Raw genomic sequence first — 21,215 nt, 5'->3', positions numbered from 1 at the left:
AGCTGCTGCCCTGAAATCCCACCTCTCCCAGCTCTCTGCGGCTACACAGCAAATGCTTTTAGCCTCCTTTGGAAGTGTGTTCTGGAAGGCCATAGGATGGTTTCCTGGTTTCTCACCCCAAAATGCAGGCTCTGCCATTAACCATGATTCAGCCACTGGTAATGCACACTCAGGTGCACGTTACAAAATCTGGCGTCGATGTTTCTGGCTGGAGTACTGAGCAGGCAGACTCACCCGTGCACAAAGCGGTACCAGAAGCGGTACCACTCTGCTCCTACCAACGAGGGCTCTGTGCAGATGCCAGTTTTTCCCTTGCTTTTCCCATTGCACCTCTTTTTACCCTTAACGTGCTCACATCGAGGGCTACCTCAGGGCACCCCTCAGGCGCTGCCTGCCCTCAGCCACCACCCCGGGGCTGACGGAGGAGGCTCCCCTCGCACCGTCCCAACGTCTTTTAGTCCTTTTTTGATTATTTCTCGCCCCAACGCGCCCTTTTCCCCCTCAGGAACCGCGAGGCGGCGGGCGGGACCCCTCACCCCGCTAACCCCGTGGGCGAGCGGGGCCTTTCCCGCTCCTTTCCTCAGCCACCCCCGGCCCCTCAGCACCTCCCCCCCCCCCCATCCCGGGGCTTCCCCCGGCCCCTCACGGAGCCTCCCGGCCGGCCGGGCCCGGGGCCCCGCCGCACTGCGCATGAGCGGGAGGCGGCGGAAGGGCCCGTGAGGAGCCGGGAGCCGCCGCCGGAGGAAGCCGCCGCCGATCGCCGCCGCCGCCGCCCTCAGCGTCTGCCCGAGCCGGGAGGGAAGAGGCCCGCAGAGCCCCCACCATGGTGAGCGGCCTCCCCCCGCCGCCCCTCGGCTCCGGGCGCGGAGCCCAAGCGGCGCTGAGGGGGTAGGGGCAGCCGGGGCCTAGTCGCGGCGGGCCGGGGTGTCCCGGAGCTCCCGGCTCTTCCCCCCCCTCAGATTCTCTCCCTCAGGGCTCTGGGGCTCTCGGTTCTGCTGCTGAGGGGCCGGGGGCTGCTCCCGGGCTGCCGGGGCCTAGGTTGGGGGGCGCTGGGCTGAGGGGGAGGCCTCCGGCCCGCGGGGGTCCGGCAGCTTTGTGCGGGCCCCGAGCTCCGGCAGCAGAGGGAAAGGAGAGCGGGGGGGTTGTGAGGGAGCCCTGGGACAGGGCAGGGGGCTGCCACAGGGGGGCTCGGGGGGTTTTGGGGGCTGTGGGGGAGGCTCCGGGCCCGTTAAGCCTTGGGGAGCTGGCGGGGAACTTGGCCGCTCTGCTCCTTCAAGGGTTGGTCGGAGGGTTTCTGGGGAGTCGCTTTGTGTGGGTTTGGTGAGGTGCTTTTGGGGTAAGTGGTGTAAAAGAGGGCCTGGCTGTCCTGCGTCTGCTGTGCATTGTCCTGTCCCTAACAGCGAAGGGCTTGTGCACTCGAAAATCACTTGACTTTCTCCTTTCCCCTCTGGAGGGAAACCACGCTGCTGCTATTTCTGTGTGCTCGAACAAAAGGTGATGATGTTCCCGAGCGTTAAATAAGGGATCCTCGCTGGCTTGTAGCATCCAGTGTCTTATGTACCTGAGGGAACGTGTTTATAGTCGCACTTCTAGGCCTCTTCTGTATACAGAAGTTGTACAGCTTCAACTACATCTGTAGGCTTAAAGTAGCACAACTTTTCTGTAGAAGCTGCGTTGCCTTAGGAAAGGTGTAGGAGAGAGGCTGAGATCTACGCTGCACGTTTGTTGGTACAAAGATATCTTACACGCGCAGCTAATATGATTCTGGCAAGCAGTGTTCAGAGTGTATAAAAAAAAAAAAGGACACCTCTAGCTGATGGGGTGATGTTGGCATGAAAGTTTGGTTAGCCAGGATTTAAATTAGTGGTGTGGTACGTAGACCTCTAATAAACCTGTCACTGTGTTACCAATATAATTTTTAATTGAATAGTTTTATGTAGATCTTCCTGTGAATTTTCTTAAGGGAGCTTGAAACTAAGGTTGAGTCTGTAGAGGTGTCTGACAGCAATTCCGCAGCTCTCGGGACTGTCCCAAATAACTGTTCCCTAGTAATGTTACACAACTTCTAACAAAGACTTTTTTCCCATAAAAATCACCTAGAGCTGTCTCACGGTGTATCTGGTGTGAGCATACAAAATAAATACACGGTTGATGTCTTGTGTGAACACTTATTTTTGGTTGGCTCTGTGGTTAGGGATATAAATTGAACAGCGCTGTTGTAAATGGCAATGTAACAAATATTATGGCAATATAACAACAGACACATCAAACTGAACAGCCTTTTGTGGGGAAATGTAGAATCTGATCTGCTTTGGCTTCTCAGAAATACTGAAGTGAAGAGCTAGCAGATAGGCTCCGTGGAACAATCCTGCCCAGAGAGGTATTTATCAGACAGGAGCGAGTACCTGAACACTCGGGTCGTGGCCCCGAGCGGGCTGTTCGGCACTGTGTTTTCCAGGTCGTGCTTGTTGGCTCCAACACGTGGGTGAAAGGATGTCACAGGCACTGAAGCAGGGCTAAATGACAGGCTGCGGGTTTTATAGGTTATAAATATAGGTATGAAATGTTTCCAGTGTCCAAGGTTCTATACCTACGCCTGTTCCATCAAAATCCTCTATTTAGTAGGGGAAAGAGCAGGGAGGCTTCTTCCCAGGGATCTGAAGATCTCACCCAGAAGCACACGGTTGGACATCCCATCCTCCTGCCCACATGCATGGCTGCTCTGGCGAGTCCTTCCAGTGGCTGGGGCAGGTTCCTGGGGCCGGCTGCTCGTCCAGCACGGCTTGTCCTGTGCTGCCATCGAGGCTCCTGCAGTGGAGCTCTGGCTCCGGCTCACCTGAGCAGCGCTGCCCGTTGGGGCGCTTCTGGTGCTGATGGTCTCACCGGTGTTCCTCCCGCCACTGCTGTCAGGACAAAGTTTCCTGGTGTTGAGTTGTCTTTGTCCGACACCTGGAAGGGAAGCCGGCGTGGCAGCCTGTTAGGCTCGCTCTGGCGTTTTGGTTAAGTTGAAAAGTGCTTTCTGTCCAGCTCGCAGCGCTCAGGTACGCTGCCCGGCGGGGTTCCCAGGGCCACTGGCAGCTGTGTGCCTCTCCTCCCCATGTTTCCATTCCATCTGAGCACCTCCCGTAGCAGTGGTCACCTTTTGCCATGTCTGTTGTGCTGCTTCTTCAGCTCGGTTACTTCAGACGAGTAACGTGCCTGCCACTGCTGACAGGGTTGCTGGCAGCAAGTTGATCCAGCGTACCCTGAGCCATCCTCTGAGGAGGAGAGCTCCCAACTTCGCTGTTGTAAATGATTTAATGGATTTAGAACTGTGTGATACTCCAGGCAAGCATGCACCTATCTGTACCTTTATCCAGAGCCAAAAGCCAACCTTCCCTGTATTTACAGGATCTCTTATATTGTCCAGTTTGTGCTCTCCAACGAATATTTCTGTGCTGATAAATGCATCATTCCTTAAATACATTATTTCTTAGTGCAAACCTCAGGTGACAGGAAGTTGAAGTTCTTGTAATACTGAATTTTTAAGTGTCTGACACTGTTCTGTAATGTTATTGTACTTCATTACATTGTTATTTAGTGTTTCACCCAACGAGCTATTCTGCCTGGCTGTTTTTTTATGGTGCATATTCATGTCTGTAGTAGTTTGTTGATATTAAATGTTTGGTGTCGGTTCTCCTATAGTAAAACTTGTGGATTCTTGGCATCATACTTAGGACCAAGCAGTCTGAGTGCTAGACAAGATGGTGCATGATCTTGTTTCCTCTCCCTGCTAACCAGAGAACCCTTTGAACTTGCACTGTAAAATCGCTTTTAACTGGAGCCATGAAAAAACTGTTCGGGAATATGAACTACTCTGAGAACAAGGTGTGAAATTTATTATGTAGCTCTTGATATTTTACTCGTGTTTTATGGTGCCAATGCAAATTCAGGGTATGAAAACAGCTTCTAATGGGTGAACAGAGCTTCTAATCTGGAGCAGAGTTAAGAGTGCTGAACAACTGACAGCTTTTTTAAGTTGAAAATGCCCAGATTTTTGGTGTTCCCTTTACCTCTCAGGTTAATGTCAATTGCCCTAAAACACTACTATACCTACTGCTTTCCTCTGGGTAGCTGCCTGTTATTGCTCTTCTGTGAAACACTTTCAGCCTGTGTGCAAGTACTGAAATCATTTTATCCACTAAACTTTAGAAGGTGTAAAAAGCAACTTTGATTTTCTGTTGCTTGTGATTTTCTCTTTGGATTTTGTATATCAACAGGCCTTGTAAATGTTGGTTTTGTTGTGTTCCACTGCAAACAAATGGATTTCAAGTCAGTTTCAAATAGCTTAAAAATCACTTTACAGTCTTCCTTTGCGTGCCCCTTTTTTGGGTAAAAAAACCTGCTGTAGAACATAAAATTTAATTGAAGGACACGTTTATTTATATTATACAGAAAATACAGCTATTTAATTGTCTATGTTGTTAACTTGGATTTAACGTGTTTTTATGTATATATATGTCATTGAAATTGGATTAAAATCTAATTATGTGTATTCATAGCCTTCTGGCAGAAGTAAGTTGTAATTAACTTTTGTTTTCTTATCAAACAAAGAAAAACATTCCCGATTTTGCGTTTTAAGCTCTAGCCGCGGATTTGTCAAATCGAGGCAATAAACAGATTACTTGCAGGCATTTTGTACGTTCCTCTGGCTATAGTGCAACGTGGAGTGATTCAGACATAGCAGGAGGAATACTCTTCTGAGCACGTTTTGAGGAAGGAATATTCTTTGTGTGCACACAAAGACATGACAGAAGTGGCGGTCGTGGTCTGTAAGGTAACCGCGTGCACAGACCCGTGCCATGCGTGGGCTGACGGTATTTGGCGTCTGACCCGATGTCACCGGGGTCCTTTGAAAGTGCACGGATGCTTCCTGCAGCCAGGTATCTTGCTAGGGTTTGGAGGGGGTGAGGCTATTTTAGAAAAGGCTTTTACCTGTCACCTGCATGAGAACCAAAGAGTCTTTTCTTTGAGTCCAAACTGCGAGAAATGCGCAGCTGCCCCATCGTTCAATTCCTGTAGTTAGCAAGGGAAATTAGCAAGAGGCAGATCCACTGAGCGTGGGGAAGGGGAAAAGCAGGGTTTGTCACTGAAAAGTGATACTGCAGATGCCTTTTTGGGGGCCGTAAGGAATTTGGGGCAGGGATAGATCAAACTGATTGTACGCTGCTTGTCTGGCAGCCACATATAGCCGTGAAGCCAAGTCCAAGAGCGGCGTTTCGGTAGGAATCCAAAGGCTCTCTCCAGCCCTAGCAGTGTGGGATGAAGGTTGTTTATGTTTCCCATGGACGTTATCCAGGGGAGTGGAGCCTTCGTACGGCTGCTTGTTATCCAGGAAACGGTGGTGACCGGTGTGTAGAGTTGATTTCTGAATGTGAGGTGAGTAAAAACTGAGTGTAGAAGATGAGGAAAAATAACCGTGTAAGCAGAGTTGGCAGGTCACTTCCAGCGTTTGCTTTTGGCCTCGACTGGGAAAGCTTACTCCCCTAGTCAGAGGGAGTTGCAGTCTGAGGCCAGAAAGGGGAAAAAAGACCAAAGTGTGGATTTATTTTATTTTTTTTATTGTTCACTGAAATATCTAATAGTGGTCACAACCAAGGATGGGTTATTGAATTAGAATCATTAACTTTGGTGCTAGATGGGGAGAGGGAAGTGTTCACTTTAACATAGCATCAGAAGTTGCAAGGAAAGATAAAAATATTGTGGAGCTATGAATCTACATAATGTAGCTTTCAATTTAGAGAAGTTATTCCATGTTTCAAAGTTCACCTTCTGTCTCTTGTAACATCTGCATTGTAAAAGGCGGAATGGACACTGCACAAACCTGATTGAAGGCGAGCTGGTCCAAATTCTTCCTTTATCCCTTACCCCAAACGGTAGAACTTACTAGAAAATCTGTTGCGTTTTTTTTCTGTTGGTTTTCACTGGTGTATTTTAGCAAGAAATATATCTGTTAAATGCGATTCTGTCTTTCCTTTTAACTAGCATTAAAGTGGAGATATTTTAAATGGGTTGCATTACGTTGCAGCGCACACAGTTGCAGTGTAAGGTATTTGTTACCTGATGGCTACAAGATGAAAGGCTGGAGGTGCTTGTGGCTTTGCTCTTGCACACTTAAAACAATAACAGATTGTTGGAGCTTGGCTGCTAGAAGTAGCCCTTAAAAGTGCAGGAGGTTTGGAACCTGTTCCCGCCTGAAGTGTGGGTTTTTAATGGGATGAAAAAAGAGCTCCGAGAGGATAACAAAAACGGCAGCAATTCCATCTCTTGTTGTCCTATCATAGGCCTCCAAGGAGTTGTCCAGTTTCTTGGGATGTGGAGAGTCTCATCCACCTTGGTAAGCTTCTGAGGGAGCATTCATCACATATAAAGGGCTTTGAGCTTCACTGAAAATAAAGTCATCTTTGACCAGTAAAGATGGAGGTATTCCAGAAAAAAATATACCCAAACAGTGTGATTTATTGCATCTTACAATGTTAGCAAATGCTGTGTGTATTATGTGTTATTAGCTGCTTGACTCTTGGCAAATTCAGTGTTCTTTTTTTGTTGTTGTTTTCAGAGGGTTTTATATTGTTCCTGTTCAACTGGGGAATCCCAGGCACAGGAAGATCTCATGCATATATAGGGTTAAACTTTTATCATAAACCTGAATCGATCTAATAAATTGCATACCATTTTTACGTGACAGCCCACAAAACCCACTACCTGTTGTGGTTTTCATTGTCCGTGATGAACCCTTGTAAGCCTCTTCCTTGACCTTTCTGTTGTGTGTCGTAGCTTTTAGACTTTTCCTTGCAGCAGTAGGACAGAACAAAGCCTCTGTCTCGAGGTTTTACAGAATACTCGGTTTAAGAAGCGTTGTGCACCTTAGAAACTAATGATTAAAGGCACCAACTTTCTCAAAAAAAAAAAAAAAAGGATGACCTGAGCTGCTTTTTTTCCTTTTTTCAAGTGTGACTGCCCCGTAGTGCAGCTGAGCCTGCGGTGACGCAGCAGCCTGGCAGTGTGGAACTGATTTGGGGAAGCTGGTGATTGGTACAGAAAGTAAGACATGCGGCTGTTCCGTCTGCGTTTGGCATTCCATGCCGTGCTTTGCTTTAATTTGGCTGAATTTACAGAGCGATTTTGAAAACTGCAACTGCAAATTCATTTGTCGTTCCTGGAAGTCCTGCCACATGGCTTACTCAGCATCAGCTGTCTGACTTTGGTGAAGGTCTCAGCTCGGTCCTGCTTGGTGCTCAACGTCTGCCGTGAAGCACAAAGCCGGCCCCAGCAGCGGGGCTGGAACCAGGCCTGAGAATTGGCCTTACAGAAGCATCTTCGTAGCTGAAGGTCCAGTGTGAGAAATGTGTTGGAGAGGCTGAAATAAAGAAGCAACGCATAGCTTTAGAAGTAATATAGACCAGCACGGGTGTGTTGAAATCTGCAGTGGGAGTTGGAGATGCAGGGTTGCTTGATGGTGTCGTGGGTTTTAAGGCAACGTGCTTCTAGTGTGTTCAGGTGTTAGTGTAAACCCCATACTTTGCTCTTATGAACTGTAACGCGCTTGTTCACTGTCATCAGGCAGGAGAAATGATGTTGAGTTTTAGGGCAGATTAATTTGTGTTCTGTTGGTGAGCTTTTCTAATGGCAGTGTGATTGGACATGAATTGTTCTCTGGAATGAGGAGCTCCGGCTCATACTTCTGACCCGTTCTTTCTTTGGCTGAGGGTGGTTTATAGCTCCTAGAGATTGATATTTGCCTCTCTACCTTTCCTTTACCCCTGGAGAAAGAGCCGTGCACTTGGAAATGGCAATAATGAAACGAATATGTAAATCTAGGTAGAATGCAAGGCAAAGTACATGTGAGATATTTGTGCCATGTAAGAAGCATGATCCGGATCTGAGAAGCCAGGTCAGGGCTGAATTTGGATGTAGTGCAAGAGCTGTAAGATGGCTTTCTCCTGATCAGCAGTTAGCTTCGTGTAACTGATACCTTGGAAATACCACGTGTGCTTCTCCTCAGCAAAAATATCCCTGGGAATCTCCCTGCAGCAATAAATGTCGGGCAGCAAACTCCCCACTCGGTTTTGGGCTGGAGCAGGGCAGCTGGTCCTGGCCTGAGCCAAGGGCCGGATTCTGCAGCTCTCCCCAGCTAGCTGCTTCCCTGCCTACTGCAGGTGAAGTTCTGTGCCTTTTTTTCCTTTTTTTATAGCTTCAGTTGCTGCACCTGTGAAATGGAGACAATGCCTCCTCGCAGGAATGTTTGGCAAATCGTGTAGGTGGAGCTGAGCACCTTCAAAGTGAAAATTTCTCTAAATTGGTCTTTTAAGGTATTTCAGCGCGTAGCTCCCTGAAACATCTGAGCCAGCGCAGTGCCTTGCTGCCGCCTGGGGTTACCTGATCCCGGCAGTGTGGTCTCACAGCAATTCCTGCTGCCCCCAGTGGTTGTCCTCCAGTCTTTTGGGGTGCATGGTATTCACCCCACATCTCTGGGAGGCCGGTACTCTGGGGTGGGACGAGTGCCAGCCTCTCTGTCGGTGATGGTGAGCCCTGAAATGGCCTCTTCTGCACGAGGACTTCTTCCCTTTGAGTTGGTATTTGCTGTCTATGTTGAGTCAATTAATCTGTCAAGTATTTTGATAGCCACAGGCTTTACTTAAGCATTTAAATTACCCGTTCTTGGTAGGCGTACCATTTTGCCATTAAGAAAAAATGCTTTCTTTTTTTTTTTTTTTCTTCTTAAAAATTGGTTTAAATACAGTCAGGTGTAAGCAGGGACACATTTGTGAATTTGCTATGCCCTCTGGTTCTCTCTCAAGATATGCAATAATAATACTCGTTTTTTAACTTCTTTGATTGCTTTGCCAGCGTGGTTTCTGTGATGATTCAGCTCAGTTTTGTTACCTTCATTCTAGGTATTTTACATGGTAAGTTTGAAACATACTGGTGTGCATTGCCTATGCAGCAGTAAGAATGCATCCCTCTTATGCATCCAAGAGGTTCTTTGATCTAACTGTACCAAAACACATAACAATCTGTTCGCATATAAAACAATATCTGTATCTTCTAATTTAGCAATTAAAAAAAAAAAGTGCTGTTTTTAAGTGTCTGTTGCTAGAAAGAGCCTCAACTGCTGGGGAAAATTGTACTGATTTAAAAAAAAAAAAGTACTGAATTTTTTCCTTCTGATAAAACATTTCTAGTTTCGGTGTTGTCTGTTTTTGCTAGAACAAGTTGAAATCATCACAGAAGGATAAAGTGCGTCAGTTTATGGTCTTCACGCAATCTAGTGAAAAGACAGCGGTGAGTTGTCTGTCTCAGAATGACTGGAAGCTAGATGTTGCAACAGACAACTTTTTTCAAAATCCTGAACTTTATATACGAGAGAGCGTTAAAGGCTCGTTGGACAGAAAGAAGTTAGAACAGCTATATAACAGATACAAAGGTGAGTACCCTGGGTCTTAAGCCCTATTTCCTGGTTGTATGTATTCTTAATTACGGTGTGTAAGGCAGAAGGGAAGTATACGTAGGTTTCTGCTTCGCAAGGTCTCTGCTTTGACTTATGCACTTTAAATATATGTCCAATTGTACAAGATTAGGGTTTGAAACTGGAATTGTCAGTACAGTGAGTAACTGTAATGGTCACTGTGGATTTTATGTGACTCTTCTGGGGGAAGCATTTCGCTCAGGACTTGCTTCTGACAAAGGGTTGCATAACAGTGACAGATTCTACCTTAATTTTTATTCACCTGGTGCTTATTATCAGTGTTAAAAGAACAGTGTTCTGTTAGCAGAAAATGAAGTCTTTTTATTTATTTATACAGGCAGCGTTCAGCTGAGAGTATCCCACCACATACATTAAAGTGGATTCAGAACAGTAGAACAAATTCAGTGATTTAGCTCTAAGAAAAAAAGTGCTAAATTCTGTCAGTTTTTATGTGTGGACATAATCCAGATACCATTTTCCTCAAGTTTTCGTTGGCTTGTGTTAGCAGATTTTTGTTAGTGCACTTGAAACGTGAACATCTTACTTCCAGACAAGATGTAGATTGATTTCTTCATGGAAAGGCATGTGCCTGGCTGGAACTGGTAATGGGGCAACGTAACTTTACTCTTGGAATTTACCATGTCCAAACTCACGTGTGCTGGTGATGCCAGAAAATGCACAAAGCTTGTGTTGATTTAGTCGTTTATGTGGAGATTTGATTATTGTGTCAGTACAGCTTATGAATGGATGCCGCAGAATTGTTTATAAAGATACCCCAAATCTTACTAAAGATGCCAGTAATTAAGTGTGCTGGTGGGAAAGGACTGCTCTTCTGTCTCTGGAATGAGTCAGAATATCATGCATGTTAGGAAGAAACCAAATCTTTGCTGTGCTTTTGTCTCTCAATAAAAATGACATAAGCTTCATTGTACGGGAAGCTTCATTGTTGAAACTTCCTCAAATGTTAAAGCTTAAGTATTGGAAGTACTAAACTAATTCTGTTTTTTAAAATACACACTTTTAAGAGCTTATCCCAGAAATGATTTGAAAATGGTTTTCTCAAAGACTATTGTTGAATAAATCTAGTATTTCCAAAATCGCTGTTTTTTTCTTTTGATGCTTACTTTTATACCCCAAAGATCCTCAAGATGAAAATAAAATCGGTATAGATGGTATACAGCAGTTTTGTGATGATCTAGCTCTCGACCCAGCCAGCATTACTGTACTCATCATTGCATGGAAATTCCGAGCTGCAACACAGTGTGAATTTTCAAAGCTGGAGTTCATGGATGGAATGACTGAGTTAGGGTAAGTGTGCAGTATTAGAGACTGTCATGCCAGAAATTGGAACAGTTCTGCTCTGAGGAATTCAGAATCACATTGCCCTTTCAGACTTCGGAGGCTTTTCAGAGGCTAGCATCACTTGTCTGCCTCTGTAAAAATGCATCTACTGTCCGTGTGCTAGATGCTTAGTGACCAGCAAAAGGAAGGTGGGTTTGAGTGCTGCTTGCCTTGGTTGCGTGAGTTAGCTGCTGTAGAGTTATTCAAGTAGGCAAAGCAAGGTTGTTGGTCGGCAGTCCAGCATACCTGAGTTATCCCTGTGTAGTGTGAATATAATAATCTTTATCATGTTTTTCTAAAAATAGTGGAATAATAATTTTTATAATTCTATATAAAAATATGGAATCTGATCCATAAGCTAGTATGTGCAAATGGCAATGTGAAGAAAGAACAAAGAAAGTAAGATGTTGTATAAATACAGACTAGCCTGATTTTGTTTGTTTGTTTGTTTTTGTTTTGAGAACTGTATTGTATTCCATGAAAATGTTATAAAAGACTTCTAAAGTTGTGTCTCTTACAGCAAAACGAATAACACACAAATAAACATGCTTTTTAAAATGCAGATGTGACAGCATAGAAAAACTAAAGGCTCAGATTCCTAAAATGGAACAAGAATTAAAAGAGCCGGGAAGATTTAAGGATTTTTATCAGTTTACTTTCAACTTCGCAAAGAATCCAGGACAGAAAGGTTTAGGTATGTATTCTTAATCATAAACATTTGTGCACAGATGTGTGGAATGACTGATGAAAGCAGTAAGTGAAAGTATTACTGTGATCCCATGAGTCCAAAAGGTAACCTCTCTTGTGATAAAATACATGTTATTGTGAAAGATAGGAGTCAATGTCAGATTTTCAAGGTGATAGAAATATCTGTGTAATTAATATATTAGACTACAAAATTTTATGAGAGGGTTTATTCTCTTATGAAGAGTGTGTGAAATTCTCAGCACAATGGATTGCGGTCTAACATTAAAGGCATAATTACACCATTTGGAATTTGCAGTACTGAACAAATTAATTAAATTTTCACTTTTAGGGTAAATTTAAACTTTAAAACTGATTTCCATATGCATGTACTTGTACAGTCCATCCGTGTAGCCAGATCTGAATCCTGCAAATAAATGAATGGGCTGATTCTTACTTTCTGTTGCTACAATTGTGTAGACAGTAAATTGTGAGCAGGTGGAAGGTAAGTTATAGACAGAGTCAGTGTGCAACTGTTCACACCACAGAACTGATTACAGTTTCTTCAGGTTACCATTGTGATGTTTGTATGTTATTCTTAATTTTTAAACAGCTTTAGACAGCAAGGAAAGCTTTTGTAAAATCCCTGTTAGGTGGTAAAAGTGAAATAATAAATTACAATGAGGTCATAAATAATTGATCAGTTCTAGTTATGTTTCTCAAGGCTTCAACATAAGCAGGACTGTTTGATGTAGTAATTATTTGCTATTTTCCTCTCCCCATTTCTAAGGTATTAAGAAGACTTGCATTATATTTCTGCTTTTTTTTCTGGTACCTTGTGCTATATAGAAATGAATCTTTTGAGCATCCCAGATGGAACAGACCTCAGTAAAAATGGTTTACCAGAAAAACTTAACTGCCTTGCTTTTCTTTCCCATTCATCATAAAGGCTATTTGTGCAGGTTAAGCTCTAACAGCGATGAAGAGAAGTATTTCTCAGATCCAAATAGCACAAATATATATATATATCATATGCACACAGGGTAAGGTTTTCAGTGTGGCTCCAGAAGTGATGTAGAACTAAGCATAAATCTGGATGTTTACCTACCTTTTTGGTGCCAATAAATGCATGGTTCTAGGCATGAATTTACAACAGGTCAGAATAATTCTGGAAACCCTGAAGCAAAAGAATATCAGGGAAGCGCAGTGCTGAAAAGTAAGTGCTCCTAGTTAGGCAATTAATTTTGTAGTGTCTAAATAGCGTCTTGTAGGCACTTGCAAATTGATTTTAATATATATTGGTCTCTGATCTTCTAAAAGTTGTGTAGTAGCTCAGGCACAGTTCTAGGAACATATGTCCTGTGCATAATTCCTTACTGCAGTGTAAATACTGTGGATGTTTTAAAAGTTCCTGTGATATCTGCATGTCACTTTAGAATACCCTTTAGCTGACGCTCATTGCAGACATTGTTTGCTTCTCCTGCATGCCTGTTTTGAGACTTCCATATTTGTTCCATACGTTTTTTTTCTGCGCTAGCAGATAATGAGAACGTTCCTGAGCGTTCTTTCAATTTTCTTAAGAAAATGTAAAATTAAATGCTTACTTTATTAAATATTTTGTGACTTCATAAAACATTCTAAAGCATGTAGCGTTGTCTGAATTATGTCTTTCCCCAGGAATAATATGGAAGTTGTATATAAGCATGTCAAAATGCACAGCTTGTTTATAATGTTTGTTCTACAATGTAGTCTAAATATGCAGAGATTTGATAACCTTGTATTTTTTGTTATGTCTACCATTACTGCATCACAAGTAAATAAAGCTTAGTTTTATGATCTGTTTCCTTGAGGAAATGATCAATTAAATCTGAACTCTGAATGTATTCGCTTTTAGAAATCCACTAGTTTAAGTTGAAAGCTAAATCGTGAATTTTTATGTATGGATTCTTTGAAAAAGAGCTACCTAGCCTTTATGCTCTTGAACAAGTTGTCATTTTTGGATATTTAGTGATGCAGTGCATCTTCTGTTTAATTTAATGGAAACCCAACCTTAAGCCTTTAGTGTGAAATTACACCCCCTTGCCGCTGATTGAAAATCATCCACAAATTCTATTCATCAGTTTGGTCAGGAAGCATTATAATGTGTTTATGCTGTCAGAGAAGAACTTCTACTATCAAAGATACCAAACAATTCAGAATCTTCCCCAGCAGTCTTCTATGTTTCCTCCAGCAGTGTAGAGTTCAGTCTTTGTTTTGTTTGCTATTGGTTTCTCATCTAAGGTCCACCTGCCTGGTTTGTTTGTTTGTTTTTAATAGATTAGGGGTTGGGAGAAAAGTGAATATGTTTTTTTTTGTTTGTTTGTTTGTTTGTTTTTCTCATGAGGTTCAGTTGCTCGTGTGCTTCTTCTCTCTTCTTCCACAAGAGGATTGTTTTTGGAAGAAGAGATTTAAGAGGCTGCAGCAAGATGTAAGAGCTTCTATGAAAAAGGAGGTCACTTAGCTAGGTAGCCTTTTGTAGTTACTTTAATTACTTCATGATGGATACTGAATTCAGGTAAGATCACAGCATTTTATTATACAGTACAGAGATCCTCTTTAATTCCAGGTAGTGGAGATCATGCTAGAGATCATGAGCTAGAGCTCATATACTTTTTTTTTTTTTTGATCAACACGTTACTGTGTGTCACTAATAAACAGTAAGCACATGACATTTCAGCCTTTGGCAAGTACCATGGAGGCTTTTTTGTTTGTTTTCCCTCCTCATATGTTAGATTAACTAGTCTTCTCTCTAATTGCTGTGCTCTAACAGCTCCCACTGCTGACAGCAGCGTGCAGTTGCCTGATAGGCAGCATGTTCTTATTCCTGAACTCTGTCAGGTTGCTCAGTCACCCTGAGAAATGGATTCAAAACAAGCAAGAACTTCACAGCGGTCATTGAAATGCACAAAGTGAAACCCATCATCTGCTTATGCAATAATTAATACTTAAATAAAGAATATCTCAAAGGGAAACCTGTTGCAGAAATGAACTCTTGTCAAAGGCCATCTAACAAAGCCAGCAATGTTGCACTGAAAATGAAACCATAAATACAATTATTATTAAACTACCTTTTTATATGTAATATGACCTGCTTTGTTTTACTTGTATACAAAGTACTAAATTTTTGTCAAGTCAACAGTATATTTAAGACAAATATTTCACTGGATTGTATGTAAAGTATTGTTAGATAGCAAAAAGCATATGAAATTGTGTTTTGAACGTGTTGAATATGAATATGGGCAATTTTCAGTTCTGTATTCAGGTGACAGTTTCAAAATATGTAAAGTATTCACATAACAATTTGTTTATTTTGTAGAAGATGCACGAGTATATTTGCATCGTTCATCTTTTTACCCTTATGTATATGCAGTTCATCGTAGATACCTCTTGAGATGTACTGAAATGCAAATCTCTAAGAGTAATATATTTTAATATTACAGATTTAGAAATGGCCATTGCCTACTGGAATTTAGTACTTAACGGAAGATTTAAATTTCTAGACTTGTGGAACAAATTTTTGTTGGTAAGTTTTAAGTCTTTACATCAGTGGGACTGCAGTAATTTCAAAACCTGAAATATAAATATGTTTATATTTTTGAGTAGATGCAATGGACTGTTTTGTTACAGATCCCAGATGCTGCACTTCATAATGTATACAAAAAAAAGATGTGTTCTGGGGGTATGATTGTGTCCAAGACAGTAAAAGTGATTTTGTATATGTGTTCTTCATGCTTTTTTCTTGTATTTTCCATCCCTCCAAACAGGAGCATCATAAAAGATCAATACCTAAGGACACCTGGAACCTTCTTCTAGACTTTAGTACAATGATAGCAGATGATATGTCTAACTATGATGAAGAAGGTAAATGTTTCCCTTTATTTTCATTAACTTCTGCGTTATGCTATGTTTATTGCTGTGTATCCGGCACAGATATCTAATAGTGTAATTAGAGAACATCGCTGGTGATCTAACGCTCAGAGTTAGAGCTACTTTAAAACATGTTGTTATCTGTTTACTGTGGGTTTAGAAAAGAAATGCTGATGTTTTCTTAAATCCCTGTTTACTCTTTTTTCCTTCTTCATGAGCTCAGGTACTAACTCTTTCTTCTTGAGGAAAGACCCTCACATCTGTATTTAAAAACACGGATTCTCTGTCAGCGCAGTTTTTGGCATCTCCAACCAAGTAACTGATGTGTGGTCTATGCGTTTCCTTGTAGGGGTCCTCTGGTTATTGCATTTCTTAGTTTAGAATATTCTTGAAGTTTGATTGTTTTGGCTCAACATGAAGATTGGGCATGCGATAATACTAAAGTGAAACTGGCCACATGTAGGGGTTACAAAACATAAATAATTTTCTACAGCATGTGTTTCTTGTAAATTTTTGTATTGATTTTTTCGTCTTCTAGTCCATCTGCAGCCAAGAACTGCTAATTACCTTCAATCGTTGGCGGCAGATCAGTTGAGTGGAGGAAACTAAACTTCTTGATACTTCAGAACTGAGGGGAGCAAACTTCTACAATTTTAATAATTATGAACAGTTCTCATTCCCTTTTCATCAAGCGAATGGGCTGCTGCCCACGATAAGTCAACATAGTTTGGAAAGATTAAACGCAGAAAAGAATGTTCTAATGATTCGGAGTAAAAATCCTTTCAGGAAAAAAAACAACCCACCCACAATGTAACTTTCACGTGATAACGGTGCACGTGATCAAGAGAGTGGCATCTCTTTGGATATCACTGCCCGTAATATGAAAAATGTTCATATGCGTTTCAACTACCCCTTGATAAGGAATATGGAAGAGCATTTATAGTATAATGCCAGTTTCATAGGGCATCGGCTACTGGGGTGCATTTTGTTTTTTGGGGTAAGGCTACCTATGTTGATTCTAACAGATGAGCATTGCATGCATGCAAGATCATATTGTGAGCTGTAAATGCTGTAGCATGCTGTGACATGCTGCTACTTAAGCATAGGCTCCTTCATACGATGTTGAGTGTTTGTTTTTTTGTTTTGTTTTGTTTTGTTTTGTTTTTTTAAAGCAGCTATTGCTGTCCTGGATACCAGGTTTGACTTATGGCTCCAGCAGCAGTAGTTTTTAAACGAGAACTTTTATTTTGGTTAGGAAGATGAAGGAGGTTATGAACCTTGAAAGGGTTCCGTATTAACTGGGTTTAAAGGAATGGAGAAATCTTGAGCCAGCTTTTAAATCTGAAGCAAGTAAATCAAATTAGTGTTTTGTTTTGTTTTGTTTTGCTTGAAACTAGTTAAGAATGGGAAGTAAATAACTTTATCTCTGAAGCTCTAAAAAGAAATGCTTTGTTGATCTGATTTCTTATGTTCTGAGCCTTTTTTTTTTTTTTCCTCTTTTAGGGGCATGGCCAGTTCTTATTGATGACTTTGTGGAATTTGCACGCCCTCAAATTGCTGGGACAAAAAGTACGACAGTGTAGCATTAAAGGACCCTTCTAGAGTGTACATAGTCTGTACAAATACCTGAAATGGAAAATTGCACAGTCAATTTCTGCTGGCTGGACTGAACTGAAGATCAATCCTCACAATGTGGCTGAGGGTTGAGACAAACCTTTAAGGATACATCTTGGACCATATCATATTTCATTCTTCTACTGGTGGTTTGGGCTTTTCTTCTAGTCTGGACCACTCTTGCCCGCTAAAATTCCAACATTGTGGATTTCATCATGGATTTTTTTTTCTTGTGTGTGGACCACCCTAGTTTCAGCTCCCATAAGTCCTAGAAGCTTTATAATTATTTTGAGGTTTCTGGTTTCACATAAAGCACAATGCTGGTCATCATCAGACAACTATTACATGGCATCTGAATTATACAGATCAACATCAAAACAATTTTTAAAAGAATCCTTAAATATACACTTGGGGCTAGTTGCAAAGACTATTGATAGCACTTCCTTTAAGAGTGATATATTTAAGTGTACTGGGTCTGATTTCTTTTTTTTGTTTGTTTTTTTCTTTTCCGGAAAACTACAGGTATCGTCTAAGTGAGTTTGAGCATCTGGTAAAAACAATTACAGAAAGAAACAAGAAAAACCGAGGTTGTTGATACTGGGCTATCTAGGTGCCTATCTGAATGGTTTGATTGTACATCAGCTGACTGTGAGAGCAGTTGAAGTACGACACAACTACTGTGCACTTACAGCACCCGCGTTTAATGTTCTAGTCGGCCTTCAGTGAGCATCATTTGGATGAACAGTGTGCGTAAGGGTAGAATCTAGTATGCTCTAGGTTATTATCTAAGAAAATAGATTTCATTACAGTTTTGAAATGCTTATCTGTCTGTCAAAGGAAGGCTTTTTCATTTCTGTGGAAATCTAAAACTTGAATATGATGAATTTGTGTCTTAAGTTTGCTACACAATGCAGTATTTTAAATTCAGACATTAAAATTTTATGCTTGAGGTATGAAGAATCAAATGGCCCTGATATAAAAAGAAGGTGGTGCGTTTGAAATGAAACTAGGTTTTGAAACCGTTATCCTGAGAAATAAGTTAAATCTTTACAACATACAGGTACTGCTGTTATAGATGACACCCGTTTTTAATTATTTTGTTGAGCTTTCCTTAAAAAGACATGTCACTGTGGTTGCCAAATATAGGAATGAAGAGTAAAGCGTTCCCAAACAGGCACAGATCAGATACAAAATACTACACTGGCTTAGTTTGCTTAAATTATTTTGTTGGTTCATCACTACTTCTCATTGTTTTACCGCATTTAACTAAAGCAAGTTCATTTTGTTCAAAAGAGGTTTTATCAGATGCTTTTTTATTTTTAATATTACAAGAGCTCGTGAGCTGCTTTTGCGCTAAACATGGTCTTTACTTCTCACTTAGTTATCTGTGAAGAGATCTGGTATCTTGAGATAAATACTACTCTGTAAAGCAAGCTGGAAACTACCAAGCTCCAGGGAAAAAAAAAAAAAAGACTATAGCTACAAATAGGGGTAGAGGTTTGAGTCCACGTGCTAAATAGTCCCACGGTAAGGCCAGAATTATTTCTGAAATGAGTAATTGGTACTTGCACTAAACAGCAGAACACTTCTATGCAGATGCTAAAAGTATTTTAGGAAAAAAATTGACTATTAAACTGCTAAAAATGCTTATTTCTGTTCTCTGAGGTTTGACCATGAGGCTAGCTTCCCCTTATAGCAGTGCCCTTTTAAGAAAAATCCAGCTGTGCGTTTATTTCAAGAATACATTTCCACAGAAACATTGCAGATTTTCTCCAGCTACTGGAATTGGCTATGCCAAAAAATGTGTGTTTTGCTGCTTTTCAGTATTTCCTTTCTAAATTCTGTGTAAATATAAATGGGGATTTGAAATTACGGGGTGGGTGTGTGTGTGGGGAAAAAGCTCTACAAGGTATCTATGCGTGCTGTTTTCTGTGTTGAGGGTTTTGGTACAGTTTCAGATTGATTTGTTCAAGTATGCTGTTTGGGAAGGAGAACTGACTTGGGTTTTTTTATCCCAATACAGACTTGTCCCTCAAAAAAAGTCTGAGATTGGGTAGTGGCATAATGCCGTGGTGTTTTAAAGACTATTCCTTTTGAATGCAAGATCTTTTCAACAAAATAGTGTTGTCATCAGTTTGGTACTACGTGCTTATAATTACTGTGTAATTATAAAGAAATACATAAAACTTTGACTAATTATGTTGCAGAAAAAGGTTATTTGTGCTATGATGGCATCTTAAGAATTTTTCAAAACAAAATTGAAAGAAACATTGATTTAACAGGGTGTTGTTCTAAGGACAAAATGCCTGGTTACAGAGAATATTTTGTACTGAAAAGTGCTCAGATGTGGCCATGTGTTTGTTTTTCCTTTATATATTTGTTTTGGTTTGTTTTTAAGAATGCAGACAGTTGCTTACTTGGATTGCTTTAATTCATAAGTGCTAATGTCCTCAATCTGATGATCTCCCCTTAATGGATCAATTTAATTTTGCCAAATGTCAGGAAAAAAAAAAGGTAAACATCAAGTTTATAACCTGTTTTTATACATTAAATGTGTACAAAATTAGAAGTGCCCTGATATAAAACACTTAATCTCAAGATTATATTTAGTAAAAAGCATCATTTACATATCTCTGTAAGTTCAAATGTAACTTCTTACAATCCCTCTCATTACCAACAGAGGCAATAAAGCTCCAGTGAAATTGCCATGACTAAGTCTTCTCATGCATTGATTGTTTCAGCGCATTATTTGTGAGGCTGTCCTAGACCGTCCTTTTAACCAGGGGGAAAAAAGTACGGAATACTTGACTCCTGCATGAAACATATATTCTATGGTGGGCAAGTCTTTTCTGGGGGAAAATAGTCTAAGAACTGATGCAACATCTTGCCTGCTGCTTATGCTGAATGTTTACAGGTACAGAATGGAGCTGATCTGACCCAGCTATGCTGCATTAACATTACCTTGCATGCAATGGAAGACACCACACACACTGCATTTATTTAAATAAGTTGGGTTAAAGACTACAGTCCGTAAGTGACTTTTTTATTGCTCAACCTGTTAATACGTAAGTTATGAATTGCTTCAAAACTGTTTTACAATGAACTCCTTGCAGAGAACTCCTTATTTAAGAAAGATATAATTTTTTTAAGAATACATTTAATAAACTTTTGTCATTCACACCTTATTTAAATAATGGTGCTAGAAGTCTCTGGAGATTTTATTCGAGTTTGGTATACTGCCTGTGTTTTTTTAATACTTGCTGCTATTCAGTCCTTTGAGCTCTCGAAGACGTAACCAAACCATTTAGTTGTTGATGAAATTGTTATCTTACCTATCAGAAATAGGCTCTTGCTTTGTAATACTCAGCTGAATGGTTTGTTGACAACAGGGGACAGTAGCTGCATGAGTAAACTCCAAGAGTTTTGGTCCCTGAACAGACACCTGTCAGTCAAGCCCAAGTCTGGACACTTAAAAGGGGGGAGAAATTTACCTCCCTGCTGCTGGATGTTCTGCCAACAACCTACCCTCTATTTATTTCAGTTCCCAAGGTAATTTAAAAAATAAGTTGGCAAGTAAAATATTCAGATTAAGCTGTGTTTTAAACTCAATTCTATTGTCTGCAGAGTATAAAATGACAAACCTTTCTTCCATTAAAAGTTCAAAGGACAACTGGCAGGTGTCAGAACAACTCTTAAGTCAAATTAGGAAACTGTTCAAGAACCCAAGGCTGAGAGCACACATGTATGTGTATGTTGTATGGGGAGAGGACAAGGCCACACTGTGTTGGCCAAGTGCACAGCTTATTTTGCTGCAGAAGAAATGGGCACGAAGCGCCTGGGGGAAGCCCATGGCTGAGCAACTCTCCGGGTAAGCTCCTTGTTGCACAGCTGGTGCCAGGTGGGAGGTGCGCTCACAACGCATGCACAGGTGGTGGGGCTGTACCAGCAGCTGGCACAGGGGTGTTGCTTCAGGGCCTCGCAGCAGCTGGGGAGCCTGAACCCAGGGGCCAACCTGCTGAGCCTGGCAGCTGTGGAGGCGCAGTCCAGCCATGGCCAGCACAGCTCCTGAAGCAGCAGCAGTGGTCACTGTGGTCACTGCTCTGTTCACCTGAGTGCGGCGAGGGCTCTGGCTGTGACCTGCATGTATGTACGCAGGTATGTA

The 21,215-nt window shown here is 41.4% G+C and overlaps 1 protein-coding gene across 2 annotated transcripts; it reads left to right on the top strand.

Moving 5' to 3' along the window:
* Window positions 1–662: 662 nt before the first annotated feature.
* Window positions 663–19,764, top strand: DCUN1D1 (defective in cullin neddylation 1 domain containing 1). Of its 2 annotated transcripts, XM_068692471.1 has the most exons (8): window positions 663–826; window positions 9,250–9,466; window positions 10,648–10,816; window positions 11,413–11,543; window positions 15,013–15,095; window positions 15,337–15,433; window positions 16,943–17,008; window positions 17,576–19,764. In XM_068692471.1, the coding sequence occupies exons 1-8, from the start codon at window positions 824–826 to the stop codon at window positions 17,584–17,586; spliced, it is 777 nt and encodes a 258-aa protein (XP_068548572.1). In that variant the 5' UTR covers window positions 663–823; the 3' UTR covers window positions 17,587–19,764. The 2 variants fall into 2 exon arrangements, with proteins under 2 accessions (XP_068548572.1, XP_068548571.1); XM_068692470.1 differs by having other exon boundaries at window positions 16,943–19,764.
* The last annotated feature ends 1,451 nt before the right edge of the window (window positions 19,765–21,215 follow it).

The sequence above is a fragment of the Anas acuta genome, chromosome 9 (genome assembly GCF_963932015.1).
Source record: "Anas acuta chromosome 9, bAnaAcu1.1, whole genome shotgun sequence".
NCBI lineage: Eukaryota > Metazoa > Chordata > Aves > Anseriformes > Anatidae > Anas > Anas acuta.
The sequence above is the reverse complement of the archived record's forward strand: the minus strand, read 5'-3'. Positions and strand labels throughout refer to the sequence as shown.